This window comes from Anabrus simplex, chromosome 2 (assembly GCF_040414725.1).
Source record: "Anabrus simplex isolate iqAnaSimp1 chromosome 2, ASM4041472v1, whole genome shotgun sequence".
In the NCBI taxonomy this organism is placed as follows: domain Eukaryota; kingdom Metazoa; phylum Arthropoda; class Insecta; order Orthoptera; family Tettigoniidae; genus Anabrus; species Anabrus simplex.
The window spans coordinates 814,428,672-814,452,100 of record NC_090266.1 but is presented as its reverse complement, the minus strand read 5'-3'; the positions used below and the strand labels follow the sequence as shown (position 1 = coordinate 814,452,100).

Here is a 23,429-nt window from a genome sequence, read left to right as displayed (position 1 = left end):
GACAATTTTTAAAATTATTTCTGACATCTTCTTATTGATCAATTTTTCAGCTTTCTGTTGGTGTATAATATGGATTTATTGGGATTAATATGAGTTTACAGGGATGATTTTAATTTCATAGTGTATATTGAGGAAAATAACTGGAGCATTTGACAAATAAACCTGCAGCAGTTCTAGGGTTAAAATTCTGTTTCACCTATAAACACCCTCTTTGAAAATAGTTTGTATAAAAATGTCATCAGGTACATCTTTTAGTCTTATGTCATATAATATTTCAAAAATATCTTTTTTTTTTGGTTCCTCGAAAGAAATCTCATAGCACTAGTACTATCGGACTTCATTGAGCTTGTATTCCTGTCATTTCTAAATTACAAACAGTTCCAATATAACAAGTATGTTTATTTCACTTTTTAAATTGCAATAACTCAGTAATTATGGAAATGTCTGCCACATACTGCTGTAGGCCTGAACAACATTGTTTCACTGGAAGATGGAACAACAATTGGTCTATGTAGATATCTTTGAACAGAATGAAATGACTGTGTGATATGAGTAGTGTAGGTATAAACTTGCATTTGGGAGATGCAGGGTTCAAACCACTGTCAGCAACCATAAAATTGGTTTCCTATTTTCACACCAGGTAAATACTGGGCTTATATCTTAAATAAGGCCATGGCGCTTACTTCTCTAATCTTGGCCTTTTCATGTACCATTGTTGCCAAAAGCCTGTGTGTTAGTTTGATATTAAAGAAATAGCAAGGAAACAATTTCGTCAAGGGACGTATTCATTCCTTCTATTGTCTTCTTGTAACTTTGAATAGTTTATCAGTGACATATCAAAATTAAATTCTTAACTGGTGCTCTGCATTATCTAGCAAGATACCAGGGAATTTATATCCTACCATGCTACTACTGGCATTGCTACAGCCATGAGAGAATATAATATTATCTGACCACTTTATAAGAGATGTATTAAATCCATCTTTTCAATACTGAAACCATTCAATACCACGTCACGGACATGTCATGAGGTCCAACTAGCGATATATGCCGTTTTCTGCAACATGTTATGTCAGAATAAGCATTTTTCACCCAGACCGGGATACAAATGGCACCATGCCAGCTATGAGAACCGAGGTCTCGTTATGAGCAGTGAGGAGAAGGGAGCCACGAACATCTCGCCCTTGGAATTACGCTCTCACTTTGCACACAGAGAAGAGAGACAGCACGCCAAGCACAGGAGATTATGTAGGACAGAAGGCAGGGTTTATCGCAGCATGCTAACGTGAGAAATAGAAATTCTTAGCGATTTCCCCGCAAATTCACGTGTGCCAACCCACCGTATTCTGTTGTTAATAATAATAATAATATTAATAATAATAATAATAATAATAATAATAATAACAAATTTGTGGATATAACCTATGGAAATTTATGAGTAAGGACTCATTTGAACTGGCGTATTTTATGCAGATTAATGAGGTAAGAAAGGGTAATACTTTATGAATGGAGCAGTAATGATGACATACATTAGGCAGGAGTCTGTAAATTGATACTAGGTGTTAATATCTGACCGTGCCAGAGAAGAGTGGGATTCACTGGGACATAATAAAGAACACATGATTTTATGAAAGAAAGCTTTCGAGGTTACGAGTGACCCAGTGATCAGATCTACATGAAATTAGATCAGTATAAATTGGGAGTCAAGAGCTACAATTTGACCCATCTCACGACGCTGAAAGATGATTTTTAGCGGAATAAAATTTTGCCTGTGGGCGTGGCTTTCCACTTTCCTCGCATCCAAGCCAAACCGCTATAAAAAGAAATGCAGTATCAGCTCGAGATTCCATTGTGATCTGTGCTACTGAAGTATTTACGTGTCTATGTGAAACATTGTGAACCAGAGTGTTTAGTAACTGTGATCTAGTGTATATGGAAAATAGTGTGTGATGTTTAGTGCCGAATAAAATGTATCAGATTGGTACTGGAAGCGCGAGATCAGGCTGTATGGTGTGAAACAATTACAGTGGTGTTTGAGTAAAGGTAGTTTAAATTCCCAGAGATATTTGCTAAGGGAATGCATATTCGTAATCTCAGTGATGGATCATAGATATAACATTTAATGAACGGGCAAATGCTTGAGGCCGCTCAGAGTTAGTGAGACGCCAAATACATTCAAGTGATAATTAGTGGACGACTTTAAGATAACCTGGTGGTGATAGACGGTCACTAAACTAATAGAAATGTGTTAGCAAGAGAAGAACGTCTGCATAATCCAGGGATACTCATGTTAAGTAAAAGTGACCATTAATTAGGCCGTGTGACAAAAGGGAATGAATAGTGATTTACAGAGATATTCGGGTTAGGCCACTTGAGTCAATGAGTGGATCTAACCACAAGTAATGTGTTTGAAAATGCGTAAACAGTATTCAGTAACCATTTCCCATTTTTGCCATGTATGTTTTTGAGTGGTCTTTGAAGCTGGGTCTGGAATCAATTAGAGTTGCGTCATAAGGGCCTGCATTCATCTATCCAGGGAACGTCTAGATTTTCAAATTTACGAGACCATAGTTCAAGGCATCATGAACAGGATCGAGCAGATGACGAACCAGGGACTCCTCGCCAACAAGGCTGCAGTGATGCCCACCTAAACACTTCAGATGTACCCTCCAGTGATGGCAGACTACAAGCAGAAGTGTTGAGTACATTCCAATTTCTTAGTATGAATTTTCTCTCCCGTAATTTTTTAAAAGTTATGTACATACATTTTTCTAGTGCATGCAAATGCTTAAAAGATAGGTGAGCATCGTAGGCATATTTTGAAGGGATGGAAACTTTTTATTAACAGGCTTTTAAATGAATTGTTGTCCTCTATGATCGGGGTGATCAAAATTTTATTCCCATGAAAACCATGCATGGATTAGTTATAAGGACCTTGGCATTGTAAAATGTGAAGCATTTTATGATGGGAGCCCTATTTCAAGATATATTTTAAATCGCTCAAAGTCATCGTCGTTATCAGTCGTTATAAGATTTTAAGTTTGATTTGTTTCAATGCTTCACAAGTGGTGTAGAGACTATTCCCCCTTATAATTGTAAGACTGCTGACCAGAAGAAGGTGAAGATCCAGCACGGGGTGCGATTGATGATTTATATAGATTATGCGAGTGATGTGGTGTTAAGTAAATTCTCTGATGTAATAGTCTTCCAGATCAAGGTGCAATGTGGTTTTGTATACTAGTGTACAAGGGAAGGAGAGTCAATTCATGTGAAATAAGTGAAATGACAGACTGAGGAGACGAGAGAATAATAAAATTAATATAATTAATGGGGCCTGGTCATTGACCAATGTGAGATTTGTAAGAATAATAATAATTATAATGAAGCTCCTGAATTAAGCAGCATGACGTGTGAAGAAAATGCTGCACGTGGTTCGAATAATAATAATAATAATAATAATAATAATAATAATAATAATAATAATAATAATAATAATAATAATAATAATAATAATGAAGCACCAGGACTAGGCCGCATGTTATGCGAATTAAAGTACCGCACAGAGTTTGAAATGTGAAAGGAAGATTGGTCTTACAGCTGACGGGCCAGGGTCTCAAAGACTTGTAAAATTCATACGATAAGCTCGCTCTCCCGAACACTATATTGGAACTCATATGCCACTCTTACCTTGCAACCAATGTTGTATATTCGACGTGTGATTAGATGAATTGACTCCACCCACATTTTCTTATATTAAATCGGATCTAGGGATTTCAGGCATGTACTCTGAAATCTGATGATGCACGGGTTCGACTCCCATGTAACAGTGACAACCATGGATCACTGTCGGCAGACCTGGAAGGGTCATAACTCTTCTTTATAAATATTCTTGTATGTGAAGTGTGATAATTATTGTTGTAATTTCAGTTGATGATTTATTATTTCTTATACTTATGTTTGTGTACGTATTATTGTGTTTGTGACATATTACAGGGAACCAACATTGTTTGGTCCGCCTTGTGATGTGATAGTATAGGACATCCCAGATAAATATGCTTAAAGTGATATTGTGATTTTATTAAGATAACCATGTCAATCTAATAAGCAGATTACAGTGATGTGATATTCGTGAATATAGGAATGTGCTTAACGAAATTTCATTAAAAACCTCATAACCATGATGAACACCTAATAAGTGTGTCATTTCATGAGGATTGCCATCTAAATGTAAATATTTAATCATGTGTTAAGTGTACCTTAGTGTAAGAGATACCGGCGGGTATTGCTCGTATATAAAGGGGACGCCCTTATTCAGAGATATATAAATCCCTAAGAGGAGTGTTTATAATATGCGTTAGAAGTGAAATGCGAGTCAGTTATAATACAGACTGACAGGACATAAAGATCTTCGTCACATAATTGATTTTAGTTTCATGTAACAGGTGGCGTTATCTCATGTATATTATTTACCTTGTGACTCTGTCAGATAATTAAATCTTTATATTTTTATTTGGGAACAAAAATCTTCTCCTTTCAGTAGTTAAAGTATTACTCTCATATCATAGATCACCTTACTTTCAATATATCTAAATTTAGTGCCCATTTTCTTTTAGCGAACAGACCATCGACCCATATGCTCTTGAGCTTAGCCATTGAAACAGTGGTTTATGATGCGTACAGCTTCATCCATAGAGTTCATTCCTAAAAAAGCCTTTATCTCCTCATTCCAAGTACTCTCCAGCCATTGTTCCCACCTGTTTGTACCAGCAATCATTCTCGCTACTTTCATGTCTGTTAATTCAAACTTATGAATAAGATATCCTGAGTCTACCCAGCTTTCGCTCCCGTAAAGCAAAGTTGGTCTAAAAACAGACCGATGTAAAGATAGTTTCGTTTGACTTCCTTCTTACAGAAGCTGTATTATGCATGTTCCCTATTGATGGTAGAATGAGTTCTTGGTTCAGGGTACTTACAGGGGTTAGACGAGGCTGTAATCTTTCACCTTTGCTGTTCGTAGTATACATGGATCATCTGCTGAAATGTATAAAATTTCAGGGAGGGATTCAGTTAGGTTGAAATGTAGTAAACAGTCTCGCCTATGCTGACGACTTGGTCTTAATGGCAAATTGTACCAAAAGCCTGCAGTCTAATATCCTGGAACTTGAAAATAGGTGCAATTAGTATGGTAAGAAAATTAGCCTTTCGAAGACTAAATTGATGTCAGTAGGTAAGAAATTCAACAGTATTGAATGTCAGAATGGTGATACAAAGCTAGAACAGGTCGATAATTTCAAGTATTTAGGTTGTGTGTTCTCCCAGGATGGTAATATAGTACGTAAGATTGAATCAAGTTGTAGTAAAGCTAATGCAGTGAGCTCGCAGTTGCAGCTGTTGTGCATCAGCCGTTGCTAAAAGCTGATTGTTTATTATTCATGATCGCGAATAACTTCGAAATGACAGAGGAAAGGTTCAAAACAGCACAGTCAGACAATCTACCATGTGTAGATGTCATCATTCTTGAAAAATAGTGACTTTTGAGGCCGCAGATATTCACGGATAAAAAGCAAGTTTGTAAGTGGCGTCTTTTATAAACGTGCAATGTACTGTAACCCATAGTATTAGGATAACCACGAACCTGGATAGATATCACATCACTTTCAACATTTCCTTCTAGACTGATTCCCATATTAAAGAATAACGTTACATTTTCGGGCTTTCAGCATTAGTAAAGCAAGAAATCGGATTTCAGTACTAACATAAACATAGAGGTAGCATTATAGTACTAGTCCGCCTCTGTGGTGTAGTGGTTAATGTGATTAGCTGCCACTCCCAGAGGCCCGGTTTCGATTCCCGGGTCTGCCATGAAAGTTGATAACAAATAGTATGAGGGCTGGAACGGGGTCTACTCAGCCTCAGCAGGTCAACTGAGTAGAGCGGTTTCGAATCCCACCTCAGCCATCCTCGAAGTGGTTTTTCGTATTTTCCCACTTCTCCTCCAGGCACCTAAGGCCACGGCCGTTTCCTTCCCTCTTCCTTGTCTATCCCTTCCGATCCTCCCATCCTCCAACAAGGCCCCTGTTGAGCATAGCAGGTGAGGCCACCTGGGCGAGGTAATGGCCCTCCTCACCAGTTTCATCACCATACCCAAAGTCTCACGTTCCAGGACACTGCCCTTGAAGCGGTAGAGGTGAAATCCCTCGCGGAGTCCTAGAGAAAACCAACCCTGAAGGATAAACTGATTAAGAAAGAAAGAAAGAAAGAAAGAAAGAAAGATCATAGTACTATAGGGCTATAATCTATCATTCCCAAAAAAATATATATTTATGGTTGGGACAACTGGCCTACCCACTTCCGGGGCCTGTGAAAGAGAAACATTAAATATCTTTGTGGAGGAAAAAAGTTAAACACGACAAAGATAAATATGACCTCATCTAGTTTTCACAAGTCGGGCTGAGTGGTTCAGACGGTTGAGGTGCTGGCCTTCTGACCCCAACTTGGGAGGTTCGATCGCGGTTCAGTCCGGTGGTAGTTGAAGGTGCTCAAATGCGTCAGCCTCGTGTCGGTAGATTTACTGGCACGTAAAAGGACTCTGGCAGGACTAAATTCCTGCACATCGGCGTCTCTGAAAACCATAGAAGTAGTTAGCGGGGCGTAAAGCCAATAAATAATATTAATTACATTTGGGTTTTAACAAGCTGAGCATATCAGGTAAGAAAAGTGTCCTGGTGACATTTTAGTCGTTCAATACAGGAATGTCTTTGGGTGCTGTGACTTTTACCTTTTCTTTTTTTCTTTCTTATTATTTGCTTTACGTCACACCGTCACATTTGGTCTTATGGCGACGATGGGACAGGAAAGACCTAGGAATGGGAACGAAGCAGCCATGGCCTTAGGTACAGCCTCAGCATTTGCCTGGTGTGAAAATGGGAAACCACGGAAAACCATCTTCAGGGCTGCCGGCAGTGGGGTTCGAAACCCACTATCTCCCGGATGCGAGCTCACAGCTGTGCGCTCCTAACCGCGCGGCCAACTCGCCCAGTATTTTTACCCTTCGGTTTATTGACTTGGCTTGTATAACCTAAAACTTAGGCCAAGTTGGATAATATTATAAACACCAACATCACTATTTTCACCTGTGTGCAATTATGTTATTTATTTCATTAATATTATGATAATTATTATAATTGAGCATTGTTAACTTATAAGATCCCAACAGACAAGCATTGGTTTTGTGTACAGTTTTACATTTGTTAAAATCACGTTGTTTCCTTTCATGATGTACACGCCTATTTTTTGTTATAGAGTATTTAGGTATAGCCTAAATTTCTTTACAAATTAAGCTCTTCAATAAAGACATAAATAACTGTCGCATGCCAAGATAAATTGCTAGAATTAGAGCTGTCAAATGGTTCATAACCCCTTGAATATATTATCTTGACATGGATCACCCAAAACATAGGTTAGGTTTGGAGAATACTTTAATAATCAGCATTAATTAATGCACTGTTTATTACTTTCATATTCCAAGATGTAATTGAAGCATTTAAATAAAGCATCATACATTAAAATTTAAAGTTTTACCACTAGAACAGCTGACATGGAAAAGTGATTGAAAATTCAAACAAATTCATCTTACGTTAAAATCTTAAAAAAAATAAACTGTAGACTTTTCCGATATATCACCAGCATTTCTCCGGCTCGCCAAAATCCATTTCTCCCAAGTTTTAGCGTCTTTGGAACATTTATAAACAATTTGTTTGGGATGGTATGCTATGTGCTATTGCACATCGGAACTCTACACCATTCGTAAGTTTTCTGCCTCACTGTCTGCACAGGATTCAGTTTAAGTCTAAAATATACCACTCAGATTATTATCCAATGTATAGACCTCGAATTTAACCATACCAGACACTAACATAAAGTAGAAATACGCGAAGTGTATCCTGCTTCTCAGAGCACACTATGTGTTATATCGTCTGCTAATTCAGTCAACCTGTACGATGACGTCAGACCAATGAGATCGCGTACTTGCGTCAGGTGACATTTTTGTACATTGATTTAGATTTTTATCATGTTTGGAGTTATTATTTGTACATTCTGATCACATTTTTGAATTCTGCATGAAATTTTGAATCAGATTAGCACATTTTTAATTAAAACCCCGGATCATGCATGTTCCCTATTCTCACTGAAGAACAGTTGTCAGCGTGAATGACTTTGATTGATTTTAATAATCTACCTTTAATTTCATAGTCCCCGAGTATGGCAAACATCTTTTCCATCAGTACCCTGTCATATGCTTTCTCTGGATCTATGAAACATAAGCACAACTGCCTATTCCTCTCATAGCATTTTTCAGTTACCTGGCGCATACTGAAAATCTGATCCTGACGGCCCCTCTGTGGTCTGAAACAGCACTAATTGTCATCCAACTTCCTCTCAACTACTGATCGCACCCTCCCTTCCAAGATGCCAGTGGCTGACTAGTCTGGGGCAGATTACCTTGATGGTAGAAAAAGGGGACAACATTACAAAATTTACAGGTTGCCAGAAAATCTATCCTTCAGTGTAATGAAATAACTCATGACATCATCCTATACAAGTCAGTCCTATCGGATTAATGTGACAAAACTAACCTAACCCCTCAGCTAAATTAGATAATGTTTTTACATTTGTAATTGCATCAAACTCTGGTACTCATCCTTTTTTGTTGATTCACCACAGACATTGAGCCAGGATCAGCCATGATCGCCATGGAATCATCAATCACACGGTTGAAACTCGTACAGTTCTCCATCACGGCAAACCACTTTCCCTGATCAATGTCTTCTTTCTTACCTGATGTAGACCTCTAGTAGAACACAAAGTTTATTCACTGTGAGAAACTAAGACCGGTATGTCGACTGTAGACTTAAACTATGATGGGGTCGCCCTTGACCTAGAAAACCAGTTTACCATGACTTGTGTGGCTCTGCATTACATAACACAAGTCCGGTTACATCTTCTATCTTACATCCCAAGTTCATGTTTAAACCCGCCTTTTTCATTAGCTGGAAACCTCACGTTTTATCATATATTCATTCATGTTCAGTTTGTAGCTTCTAAAGTACTTTGCATTATTTATGTGTATTTGTGTCCCAAGAATGCAAACTATCTGTTTCTCACTAACTGCTGCTTCACTAACAAGGGAATGGTACGAAGTCGGACGGTGACTTTCGATTTGATTTTTACATATTGTTGAAGGTCTTTTTAAGCTGAAATGGGTAGTGGAAGTCTAATTTTTCGCTGGTCCTTTTTAAGGGGGCATTTGGGAGCTCCATGTTAGCGGTGCATGCCCTGAAATGTTCAGTGCATGCTGGCACACGTCAGCACTCATAGCCAGCAGCTGTCTTGCCTCACCTTCCTTTTCCACTCCTTCGGTTTTCCTCTGTCCTCCACCACATACGGCTACCTACAGTTGTGTACATGGGATGGCGGGTGACATTAGTTGGGACATTTTATTTACACAGATTAATTCATTATGGAATAAATAAGCAATAACATAGTTTACAAATCACTACTTAACATCTTTGCTTCTCCTTCTTCTTTTCTTCATGGGGCCCTAAATATTAGTTCCTAATTAGTGTCGACCTCTAAGATCTTTTGCTACCTTGTTTTTCCTTCATTCCCACCTAGATATACCTGCTCCCTTCACAAAGCTGCAGTTTGTTCTTATTGGGTCTTCTTGGATATTTTCTCTCTCTTCACCTGGTAGTCCTAGAGTGGAGAGTCTGATTCTACCCAGCGCCTCACATTCGAAAAGTATGTGCTCAGCCAATTCCTCTGCTTCATTGCATTTCTTACATATGTTGTCTCTTATTACTCCAATTCTGTGTAGGGTTTTTTTCAGATGGCAGTGTCCTGTCAACAATCCTACTACCCATCTTAAATTTTCTCTGCTGAGTTTTAACAGTTCTTTAGTATGCTTCTTGTTTGGTCCTTTTATCAGTTCCTTTGCAAGCCTGCATCCCAGAGTATTTTTCCAGTTTTCCATTTGTTTCTTTTGTACACATTTTCCTATGTAGTGTCAGGCTTGTCCATAGGAAATACCGCATACAGGTTCTGGGCCTACAAAATGTGTTTCTGTCCCTTTCCTGGCCAGTTTATCTGCCTTTTTATTTCCTTCTATACCTGCATGCCCTGGTACCCATATTTTTTTGACAATGTTGTACTTTGAGAGCTTCAGGAGAAGTGAGTGGCAATACCAGACAATTCTGGATATTATCTGGACTGCCTCTAGTGCCTTAATGGCCGCTTGGCTGTCCGTAAAAATGAAAATGTTCTTATTCCTATAGTTCATTTTCAGATTTCCTTCAAGACATGTTGTGATAGCTATCATTTCAGCTGGAAAGACTGTAGTGTGTCTGCCCAGGCTCATCTGAATTGATCTCTCAGGTCTTCCCCCATTGATCCTTCCTCCTGTGTCATCCACAGTCTTTGAGCCATCAGTCCACCATACTATATCTTCTTTTTCAGTATTCCATTTATTGATATCCCAGTCTTCTTTTTTTATTATCTGGGTCTCAAATGGTTTTTCAAAGTTGTATTTTGGTATCATATGATCAGAAGGCATGTGTAGAAGTTCCTCTGTTATTACCCTGTTAATTTTAGTGTCCTAGATTGGGTCTTTCTGCATTCCAGCACTCTGATTATGCCAATTTATATGAACTCATTCTAGCCTGTTCTTTGATGAAATTGCATAGTGATGGGAGGTTTAGTAAAGTATTCAAGGCTTCTGTCGGTGTAGTCCTTATAGTCCCAGTTATGGCTATGCATGCCATTCTCTGTAGGCTATCCAATCTACTGCCGACTTTTCCTGGACTTACTTTCTGCCACCAGATGATTGCAGCATAGGCTGTGTATATCCACATTACCATTGATGGTCTTAGGCCCCATGTCTTCCCAACGGCTCTTTTACATGCACACAGCAAGTTCTTTGCCTGGGTTATTTTCCTTTCTATATGTGGATACCAGGTTAGATTTTTATCTAACACTACACCTAGGTGCAGTGCCTGTTCTTCCATATATATATCTTGCCCAAAGAGCTTCAGTGATCTCTTTCCCTCTAAATTTTCTTCTTCTTGTAAAAGGACCAGAGTTATCTTGTTCGGGTTGACTGATAGTTGTTCTTCCAGACACCAGTTCTCCACAAGTTTGAGTGATCTTTGCATGAGGTCCTGGATAACACTCATCACCTTACCTCGTACCACAATCACTAGGTCATCTACTTATCTTTGTGTTTAGAAACCCTGTTCGTTGAGCATAGCTATGATTTTGTTCACCTCGAGGTTCCACAGCAGAGGCAAAAGAACTCCTCGCTGAGCACAGTCACGGGTGGCCCTAACCGTCAGCGTTTCTTCAAACAGGGTTTCTTTTATCTCCTTTCCATTTAACATAGATTTAATCCATTTGATGACAGTTTTACTCACCTTGCTCTTTACCAATGCTTTGATCATAGAGTCATAGGTTGTATTGCTGAAGGCTCCTTCTATATCTAGAAATGCTACCAGTGCAATTCCTTTATATTCTAGGCTTTCCTCTAGTTTACAGACCAACTGGTGGAGTGCTACTTCAGTGGATCTGCCAGGTCTATATGCAAACTGATTTTCATGTAACGTTGAGTTCAGTTGCACTGTTTTTCTGATATATTTATCCAGAATTTTCTCCATTGCTTTCAGCATGAAGGATGTTAAACATAATGATCTGTATGGCTTGGGCGTAGTTTGCCCTTCTAGGCTCAGGTATGAATACCGCTTTTGCTTCAGACCATGATTTCAGCATGTACCCTAAAGCTAGACTAGCTCTGAAGAGGTCCGTCAGGGCATTGACGAGTATCTCCCATCCTTCCTGTAGGAGTATCGGAAGTATCTCATCTGGCCCCGGAGAATTTATAGGGTGAAACGTGTCGATTGCCCATTTTGCATGGTTGTGTTTTATTATTCTGTTGGCACAGTTCCAGTCTGCTGTTAGAGCTCTGGTCTCTGTTCCAACCGTTTCTTCTTCTGTCATTTCCTCAGCCTCAGGAAAGTGACACACCAACTACTTAACATACAAATAATACATAATCAAATATAATCTGTATCATCATGACTTTCAAATTGTTCAAGAAATGACTTTATTCTAACACGGTCTGGCATTGGTTTATTGTTCATTGCATGATAGTGAAAATCTAACACAAAATGTGAATAACAAAACGCAAGAAAACAATGTGCGCACCTTATAAATAAAAAATAGGTGCAACCATTTCCAGAACACTTTTTATCAGTGAAATAATGAAAATTAGTTTGCGAGACAGTATGAAATTGTATTATATTGTCAGTAATAGAATAACCACCCACTTTCCAAGCATATTTGAGCATTGGTACAAAACAGTCAGCTTGTAATTGGTTATGCGCTAGTATTTGATTAGTTATAATGAAAAGTCTGTTTTTGGGTTTTAATTTTGACTGGCCGTGTAAATTCCTTACTCGGCAAATGTTTTCCATTCGACAGACTAAACATTTTAGTTGTCGGAGAGTCCAAGATCACAAGGTTGGCAAAGATACATAGTTCCTTTCAGTATGTATTCAATTTGTACATGTTTGTTCGTCAGAGATTCAAGTTGTACATTTTTGCCCTGGCCATTTAATGAATCTATGAGAAGAAGATTTCTTCTGTCTTCCTTTAATTGCGGTTTGAAAACTTTTTGGAACCAGTCAGGTACATGCCCTTTCCCCATTTTCCCGGAAGATGAACAATCATTAAACAAATCGTAAAAGAAAACATCACCCTCCAGGCACAGTAGATAAACTATTAAATAAACATTAGAAAAATCTCCAGGAAACCACCACACATGACAAAGAAAAGTACTTGGTTCTCAATTACGTTAACAATAACACATACAAAGTATAGCTAATATTTTCAATAAAAAAAGTTTAAAAGTAGCCTTTAGAACGAACAACACACTACAGAGATACATCCCCAAGTGTAACTTAAACAAAAAAGGCCCTTTCTCAAAGTCAATAGTATATGAACTCAAGTGTCAAGAACCTAACTGCAGTGCCACATATATAGGTCAAATGAAACATAATTTCCACACAAGATACAAAAAATAGAAAAACGTGATATGATATAATCGGCATTCAGCCTTCGGGGAGCACATATACGACTGTTCGCACCATTTCACAGACATGAACGCAGACCTAAAAATTTTACACTTCGAAAATAAAAGTAAATCTTTGAATATAAAGGAAGCAATAGAGATTTACATCGCAAAAAATGCTAATGTAACTAACCTAAATGACCATACACACTTAAAAAATTCCCCCTGTTTGCTCTACTCACATAACATCTGGACAACACTTACTCATTAAATTAGCTTTTATCATAATAATAACATTTAATAGTTAGTCTGTATTTTAATTCCTTACTTTACTCACCTAAAATCATGAATTTGCATTCATCCATATTACATAAAAGTAAATTTTAACATGAAGTAGGTCAGTAACCTTCTGTCCCCTCTCCAGTGTTGATAGAAAGTTCCACAGTGCTCCAATCGCTCCGCCTTACTTCCCCTCCTCTCTCCAAAGTACAGTATACTCTATTTTATCATCCATAGGAAAGATCCACAATGTTCCACAAGGCCCCTCCCATGTTTCCCCTCCCCTCTCTGCGAGCAGTGTGCTTTACCCAAAACTTTCCGTGACCACAATCCTGAAATATTGTTTGGTGACAACGGACGTAGCATTGGCAGTCTAGATAAGTACGTAAGCTTTTCATTATATTAATATTTGTAAATTTATTTTTGTCATTACTGGTTCATGTTATCATCACTAAACTCTCTTATCATGGACAAGTTTACACAATGTAAACAATACTTTACATATATAAGCATGTTTTAAGTGATTTGATAGAATCTGAGGATGTTCTTGTAGAACGAAATGTCATTCTTTGCATAATAGTGTGTATTTGTACAGGTATATTGATAGTGTTATAATTTATATTGTAATTGTTGTGTTTGACAGACTGAAAAGTTTTTGTTACATTTAACTAAGTCGACACTAAAAAATATGGCTTCATTCTGAAAAAAAAAATGAACAATCAATGACGACATATTTAAAGGCATCCATGTAGGCTTTGATTCTTTCTTGTACCGTAGGTCCAAACTTTCCATTAATTTCTTGGAAAATGATCAAGAACAAATGTCCCATTTCTCCGGCTTTGGAAATGTGATATTGCAATGTGTGGGAGTGCGTAAAACTATTTCAGCAAACAAGCGTAGCAAGAACGTCTTTCACACCACGAAAATAATAACTTTTCTGTGTTGCCATTTCGTACTCGAATCGGGACTGGTCCGAATTCCAGATATTGGCATCTGGGATCTCTTTCTCTTCTTGCAATTCATTAATGAATGTTACAAACAATTAAGAAAGTTCATGTCATACTTCTTCGTCTGTTTTAAATGTTTTACTGATTAGTTTGGTTACTTTACAGAACTGAAATTCAAATGCCTTTTAAGGTTTGTCAAATTGGAGGTGCTCTGGAGAGAGTGTTTGGGGCAATACAACTCTCTACCCTCACCAATCCAACGCTCAGTGTCAGATTTTGTGACATATAAATAATGCATCCTTGCCTAGGTGAATTCTTCTTTCACATAAGCTCGAACCATTGCACATTTCCTAATTTCTCCATTGTGTTCAACGTGGTTGACGATTCCATAAATTTGTGTCTGATTCTTTTTGTACTTCCGTACAGTGCACATAGGTCTTCGTACCTTTATTTTTTGATACATGTCCAACAATGATTTGGAATTATAATCTTCCACTGACTTAAGGGTCTTCTTCGGTCATCACAAGACATGTTATCTTCATTAAATTCATCTCCGTGCTTGTGTTTTTATCGGTGATGTCCCTTCCTCAATGCTATCTTCGTCTTCTGAATCAAGGAAAACGGCTTCTTCCTCCTGAATAAATTCAAAATTTTCCTCCAAAATTGCATCAAACGTTGTCGTTATTTGTATATACATGATTTGCTCTTTATCAGAAAGCTCTGGAGATTCCTGAATATTAACACTGTAGGCATTGATGAGAGCTGCAATAATGTTGCAAGCGGTCATAACAAAGTAAAGAATCCAATACGATCGCTTGTATGTGGAATAGCCATCAGCCGTGTAGAACATGACCATATAGAATAGGACTCGCCGTCCCTTATACACAACTGTAGGCAGCCGTCTGTGGTGGGGGACAGAGGAGAACTGAAGGAGTGGAGTGGGAGGGCAATGCAAGACATCCGCTGGCTGTGAGCGCTGACATGTGCCAGCATGTACTGTGCAATTCAGGGCGCGCACCGCCAACTTTGAGCTCCCATATGCCCCCTTAAAAAAGACCAGCGAAAAATTAGACTTCCAGTACCTGTTATTACCTTAAAAAGACCTTCACGAATATATACAAATCAAATCTAAATTTGCCGTCCGACTTCGTACTCTTCCCTCATAAGTGGGCTACTCTATAAAAGCACATACTCACTCGTAGAAATGTCTGTTGGAGGTTTAACTTTGCAGTCTCTCACTAGTGTAATTTAATCTAGCCTCACTAAACGTCTTGCGCACAACAGTCCCATCTCTAGCGCATTTAGCATACAGGAGCTACTCCTATAAAGTTTTACAAAGGTTCATTTCCACCCATTGGTCTATAATTTACAACTGCCTGGCCTTGAACAATGACCTATTTCTCACCATACCACACGGCGTGTCTCACAAAGAAAACTCAGAAGAATACACAAGATGAGCAACCCTGAGTGGGAGACTCAAGACTAATAGACTTTCTGAACTCTCTTCTTTATTGTATTAACTTGTCTGTTCTTCAGTTCATTGTGCTTGCACAGGGCACACACCACACTCCAACCAGTAGCCTCAAAATATAAAGATGATGCTATCTTTTCATTGGACTACACTTTCGCATCACTTTCCACTCCTTTAAAATTTTGCCCACCGACCTTTTTAACCAATCAACTTGATAAACTCTAACTAGAAGCGTCGCACTGGGCCCCACGAAATGTCAACTTTTGTCTCAGTGGGTTTATCCTTGCCTTGAAATATAGCTCGGTCGAGGTCAGCCAAGAGTCAGGCCATGGCCCACGTGCCCTTTCTCTTTTCTAAAACAAAGCTCTGTTTGCTCTGGCCCCCAGACACCTGGCACCGTATATTTCCGTTCGTGTTTCATCACGCCAACCTAGAGAAGCACAGAATCACAAAGGCTCCAATAAATGAATACATGATATTATCAATAAAATTATGTATTAATTTACATGGGCACTAAAATAAGGGCTCAATATATTCATATTATGAGATTTTATTGCGTAGGTGGTTTGAAAAGTTCTCGGAATGTATTAGAATTAAGTATCTTACCTCGGTGGAACTGTTTTTATTTTTCAACATAGTCTCCCTGTAGACTAATGCATTTGGTCCAGCGATGTTCCAATGCCTTGATCCCATCTCGAAAATGAGATTCCTCCAGGCCTACAAAATACCTCTCCAATTCGGCTGTCAGTTCTTCCCTTGTAGAAAATCTCTGTCCACCGAGGAAAATTTTCAGCTTGGGGAATAGTTGAAAGTCTGATGGTGCCAAATCAGGTGAATAAGGTGGATGTGGCAACAATTCGTACCCCAGTTCATGAAGTTTTGCCATGGCAATAACACTTGTGTGCGGCGGAGCGTTGTCCTGATGAAAGATGACCTTTTTCCTTGCCAAACCAGGCCTTGTTTTGCGTATCTTTTCCTGTAGTTGGTCTAGGAGGTTTGCATAGTATTGCCCTGTAATTGTTTGGCCAGTAGAAAGATAATCTATCAGCAGAATGCCTTTTGCATCCCAGAAAACTGAGGCCATGACCTTTCCGGCTGAACGCACTGCCTTTGCTTTATTTGGTGGTGGTGAATCAGCATGTTTCCACTGCTTTGAATGCTATTTTGTCTCTGGGGTATAGTAGTGGACCCAAGTTTCATCTATAGTCACAAACCGGCGCAAAAAATCTTGTTGGTTGCACTGAAAACGGGCCAGACTTTGTTCGGACATTTCCAATCTGGTGCGTTTATTGTCCAATGTCAAGAACCGTGGCACCCATCGTGCGGATATATTTTCATACCCAATTCTTCGGTTAAAATATAATATACCCATTCAGAAGACATCCCTACAGCTTCAGCAATCTCCCGCACTTTCAGTCGACGATCCTCCATGACCATTTTATGCACTTTTGCGATAAATTCTGGGGTCGTAACACTTTTTGGCCGTCCACTATGTGGATCATCATCCAAGCTCTCCCAACCAAATTTAAACTCGCTGATCCACTTGGCAACAATTGAAAATGAAGGAGCCGAGTCCCCCAGTGTGTTCTGAAAGTCGGCATGAATTTCCTTTGCTTTCATACCTTTCTTTACAAAGTATTTAATCACTGCTCGAATCTCAGTTTTTCCTATTGTCACAAATCACTATGCGGGAACAACAACAAAGTCGTCACTACCACACTCCTGCAGCTAGAGCACTGACGCGCCACGTGTTCACTCACAAAGGATGTGTGATTATTGCGCGGGAACCTTGTTGCTCTAGCACTAACATCTAGCGGTGATTCCGAGAACTTTACAAACCATCCTCGTACATGTTGAATCAGATAAAATAATTATGGTACTTGTAGAAATGGTCAAATATTTCTTATTGAACTATATTTGTAAGAAGTCTCGCAGACCACACATCAGCAGTTATGTTCCGAATTCTGCATGCCACCGGTTAAAGGATATATCAGTACTTACCCTGTGTTCATTATTGGGCTCTCTTGCATTCCCTTTCATCACGAAATACAGTTCTGTTTTGCAGTCCAACCTCCTGTGCGGCTGGTTACGTAAGTCATCCCAAGACCTTTTCTTCTGAGCTATTGTTACCCTATCGGTCTTCTTATTTTCAATCACCTGTTTTGTTTGAAGAACTGGGTCTATTGACAAGTTCATTTCATTTACATTATCTGACATTTCATTTTCTGTATTGTTTCGTGCCAAATGTAACCAGTTACTGACTTCTTAATCACATCTTTATTGAGATGATTCTGTACCTATTTACCAACCAATTTTCATTATGAAAAATTCTGCAAGTAAAAGTAATTGGATGTTACTAAAAATAACTAATGACACGTGAAGATACATCAATTGGACGACGAGAGGAAGTACCCGGTAAACATGACTATAACTGTGCTGTTTGTTGCCAAGGCTTATAAATCTGGTTTTAAGTTCCTGGAAACTCATTAAAATTATCAGCATAGTATGTTACAAGCACATTTAGGTAACTCACAGGAAACTGTGGTGTACCAGAAACCGTCCATGAGCACTGAGGGACATTACAGTCTATAAATAATTTTGTGTGGCTATTACTAGCCGAGTGCAGCCCTTGTAAGGCAAACCCTCCGACGAGGGTGGGCGGCATCTGCCATGTGTAGCTAACTGCGTGTTATTGTGGTGGAGGATAGTGTTATGTGTGGTGTGTGAGTTGCAGGGATGTTGGGGACAGCACAAACACACAGCCCCCGGGCCATTGGAATTAACCAATGAAGGTTAAAATCCCCGACCCGGCCGGGAATCGAACCCGGGACCCTCTGAACCGAAGGCCAGTACGCTGACCATTCAGCCAACGAGTCGGACATTACAGTCTATGATCAAAATGTTATGAAGTATTAGATGTTACTGGCTCACTGTTAGTTCTAGTTATGTTCTAAGTTATGTTAAGGAACATCTTTGTAGTTTAATCAACTTGATGATGCAGTCTTTAAAAACACATGCTCATAGTTTCATGGGAACACTGTCTATTTTTACCAACTCTTTTGGAAGTAGGATTTACATGGTGTGCTTTATTGCTGAATATATACTACTTTCTTGAAGCAATTGCAGTTTAATGTCGTTAACTGTTCAGTTAAGGGCATCTGTGCTGTTGGCCTCGGCAGTTATTGGATGCGTGTATTGGTTTATTGTGTTTAAAGATTTTGTGATACTGCAAGTCATGCATTTTTGTTTATTATCATGTATATACTAAGATATTAATCTCACTTTTGGCTATGTCTATTGTTCATACTGCTTTATTTGTGTTATTATAAACAGGTGATTTTTATTTATTCCTTTACTTTCAATATATTTGTAGGGCATCCAGTGTGCTCGAGGAGCAGTATTGCTTTTTGCCGATGCCGATGGGGCCACGAGGTTTGCGGATCTGGTCAAACTAGAACGTCGTTTAACAACTCTACTAGGAGGTATATCAGTCTCTCACAGCTAACTCCTGACAAAAAACAAAAAACAAACAAATATATCCTCATCAATAAAAAGTATTATCTTGGTTAGTATGATGGATGTTCCCCCCCCCCCCCCTTTTTTTCTTGGCCTTTATGTCGCCCATCCTTTAAATTTGTGAATGAAGTGCCAATGTCTCATATTAAAACAAGTCTCATTATTCCCTTCTTTCATGACCTCTTCCTTTTGAAATTGTTGACATCGTCAAAACCGGGCAAGTTGGCCGTGCGGTTAGGAGCGCGCAGCTGTGAGCTTGCATCCGGGAGATAGTGGGTTCGAACCCCACTGTCGGCAGCCCTGAAGGTGGTTTTCCGTGGTTTCCCATTTTCACACCAGGTAAATGCTGGGGCTGTACCTTAATTAAGGCCATGGCCACTTCCTTCCCATTCCTAGGCCTTTCCTATCCTACCGTAGCCATAAGACCTATCTGTGTTGGTGCGACGTAAAACAAATAGCCAAAATAGCCGACATCATCAAAAATATACCATTTTGGTAAGTCTCATTCTTGAACCCTATCACTGCCCAGCTAAAATGCCATAGTTCTGCTAAAACTGGCAGCCTTAATTAATGCGAAGTGTAATGGTTTACTGAATATTTTTTACTCACCTCAGTTTTGAAGCTATATAGGTGATATTTTTTCTTTGTTTTGTTCATAATTTGTGATATGTCCTGTGATTTGCTTTATTTTCACTTATGTTTCTATCGTAGGTTATGATCTTCATTTCTGTGTTGACGTTTAACAAATAAGATAGAGTTTGAGGGATGTTCCACCATTCAACACATTGTAAAAATATATTAAATTATAAGAAGACCGGTTTTGACTCCCTTGGAGTCATCATCAGTTCTTGGTGAAAATCAGAACAAGGGGAATCTGATAACAATCTTCATAACGAAACACCATGTACCTATAGGTGATTGTATGGAAACAAGGTAATGTCTAGCAACCCGTTGATGTAAAAATAGTCGGCAAAATAAGAGGATTAGACTTATGGTTAAGGTTTGTTGATGACACGTTCGTTATCATTAACGAACAAGATGGATGATAGGAAAAACTTAAAACGGTCCATTTTCCTATCATCCATTTCTCAGTTCAATACGGACAAAAATGAAATTCCTAGGTTTAACGAACAAGATCTCAAGCCAAACGAGCTGTTAGACCAATTAAACAACTTACATAAACATATAATGTTTACAATCGAATCGGAAGATAATACAATTCTAAACTGCCTATATGTAACAGTAACTAGAGACAATAAAAACCTGGTTTACCAAGTATTCAGAAAACCAATACATACAGATGTTGTCATCAGGAAAGACTCAAACCACCTGGGAGAACACAAGAAAGCGGCATTTTATAGCTTGATCAATAGAGCGGTAAGAACACCACTAGATAAAAATGATTTTAATAAAGAGATAAAAATCATACATGATATTGCCAGAAGAAATGGTTACCCTGCGAGCTATGTCAATAGGATAAAGAGTAAGGTCGTGAATAGACCTAACACTCTACTGGTAAATAAGAAAAGAAGAAATTTGCTACATTCACTTATATTAATAAACAATCATACGGCTTGGTTAAACTCTTCAGGAAACACAATATCCATGTATCATTTAGGACAGAGAATAATAATAATAATAATAAAATTTTGTTCAATTCGAATAGCGTAAACACCAACAGTAGGGTCAGTAAGTCAGGAGTATACAAATTGTCTTGCCAAGACTGTGAAGAAAAAGTATGACGGACAGTCGGGTAGAAGTGTGTTGGTACGGTATAAAGAGCACGTGAATGTACAAAGACATTCTAGATACTTTGCAATGTACGAACACATGCATGAAAACAATCATCATTTCACTAATATTGAACGGGACATGGTTTTATTACATTCGTTAAACAAAGGAAAACTAATGAATGCCCTTGAGAAGTTAGAAATTTACAGGTTACAAAAATTTGATAGTGAAAATAGCCTTAATGAGCACATGGCAGAGGACAACCAGTTGTTTAAATTGGTGACCCAATACCCTAGAAAGAGGGCAAAAGAGAATGAGGAAAAGCTTGTAAAGGAAGGAAGTATGACGATAGCATCAGGAGCGGTACTCTCCACCCCTCTTTCCATTCACCGCTTATCCCACTGCAACTCCGTAACCAGTCGCCGTACAACCCCAGTAGCTTTTATATCTCCTCAATAGATGCACGCCACATGCACTACTTATATCATCATATTGGTAAGTTTTAATATTTTTGCACGTTGTATTCTCATTTTGTTCATGTCGTAGTCTTTCAATCAATTTCTATTTCCTTTCCTTTTTACAGACCATTTTAACTTTATTTCATCCTGGCTGCATAACACCCCCATTAACGGAGGGTATCGGCAGGACTACAAGTTTTAGTGCAATCTCATTGTATTCTTAATACCATTAATACCATTAATACCATTAATACTTTACAAGATAGCATTGCACATCAAGGATACTGTGAACTCACATCACAATAAGACGCTGTGCTCAACATTTTAATTCAAACAGATATTATCATATTGTGTTTCATTGTACATGACAAGATGGAATTTAATTCCATGTCTTTATCCTTCAGATTTTTTTAAACGTTACATTGTAATGGTCATAGTTTTAGATTTCTTAATGGGGGCCCTCCTCTTTTACTAGGTCCTACTGTATACTGGAATTTTAATTCACTAGCTGAAGAAGAGAATGTATATATATTCTCGAAACATGTACTAGACGTAATGTTGAAGTGAAAGGTAAATAAAAATCAATAAATAGTATTGACTAGGCAGATTATTTACCAATATATTTGTTCTATTCACAATAGAGCGAAACCCACATTTAGCGTTAAGGAAATGTCAAAATTCTCAAGTATTTATTTCTATCCATTTTGGTTATGGTATATTAAGAACCTATGAAAAAGACTTCATAAGCTTGCTAAGGATGATTTAAGGCAGAAGAGCAATTTAGAGCACGGGCATTTATGGCTAAAGTGAGATGTCAAACTCAGAAAAGATACACAACCGACCACGGCTGCTGTAGCAGAAGAGCCCGTTTTAATGACAATGTTATTATAACCTTCGAAAATTCCTATATTAATCTGTGCAGTATCCTTTGGTTACATTGAGAATCCTTTTATTAATTCATCCATTATTATGGGTAAATTCGGGTGTCTTAGTTTTTATCCGTAATCAATATTCATACACTCTACTCCAGCGTTTATATTGAATGCGATCGATCATTTTCCATATTGATTCCACGCTTCGCGCGAGCTAGTCGATCTTGAGCGAGCCTGAGGTTTCCTCACCACTCCAACTCATATAAACAAACATCAGGATAATATGTTTTCGCAATAAATGCAATGCCAGCAGTTGTTAACTCCTTAGAAATAAAGGCTGAAGTAAGCGATTGCTTAATTTTATTTTTATGTACTGAAATAAAAGAAGAATGTGATTTTTCTCCTACTCAAGATACAGCAGTGTGCATAGCTAATTTTAGAGGTTAGGGGTTATGTACTTTCGCGTCTTGTTAACTTTCAGGAAGGCTGTTCCCATGTAAATTCATATTGAAAATGTTGTTATGATTCTACAGGGAGCTTAAAATATTTTTTCATAATACATGTGTGGTAAATCTAAGTTAGGTGATGCCGTTTGAAGTAAGAAAATGGAAATGTTTGCTACAGCCATCTGGAGTGATGCTATTACATATTTTAAGAAGGAAACGGAATATGCGTGTTCAGACTATTGGAATTAGAAAATACATGCTAATGGGTAAGCCGCTGCTTGGAAAACATCCGCAAAAATATTTAAACAAACCAATTGCTGTTTTATACCGATTTTAATGTGTTTCTGTGCAAGTTTGGTATTGTACCTGTAACTAGGTCTGCCGGTGAACAAGAGACACCCCAGGGGTGCTCAGTTCGACATGATTGGTGACTTAATAAATACAAGTGGCAGGATTGGACATGAGGTTTGGAAAATAAGAATATTTATATATAGAAAATCATATCAAACTTTTATTCAAATAAAATAAAATATTTGTCATCCTGATATCTATGATGATGAAAAATGATTGCTACGTTATGTTAATTTAC

General features: G+C 38.3%; 1 protein-coding gene across 1 annotated transcript in view; it reads left to right on the top strand.

The window, feature by feature from the left end:
• Positions 1–23,429, top strand: part of LOC136863696 (dolichyl-phosphate beta-glucosyltransferase) — a 253,703-nt gene that overhangs the window by 109,491 nt on the left and 120,783 nt on the right. The window contains exon 4 of the mRNA XM_067140056.2: positions 19,191–19,299. Coding sequence (XP_066996157.2) covers positions 19,191–19,299 — 109 coding nt within the window. The remainder of the gene's footprint in view (positions 1–19,190; positions 19,300–23,429) is intronic.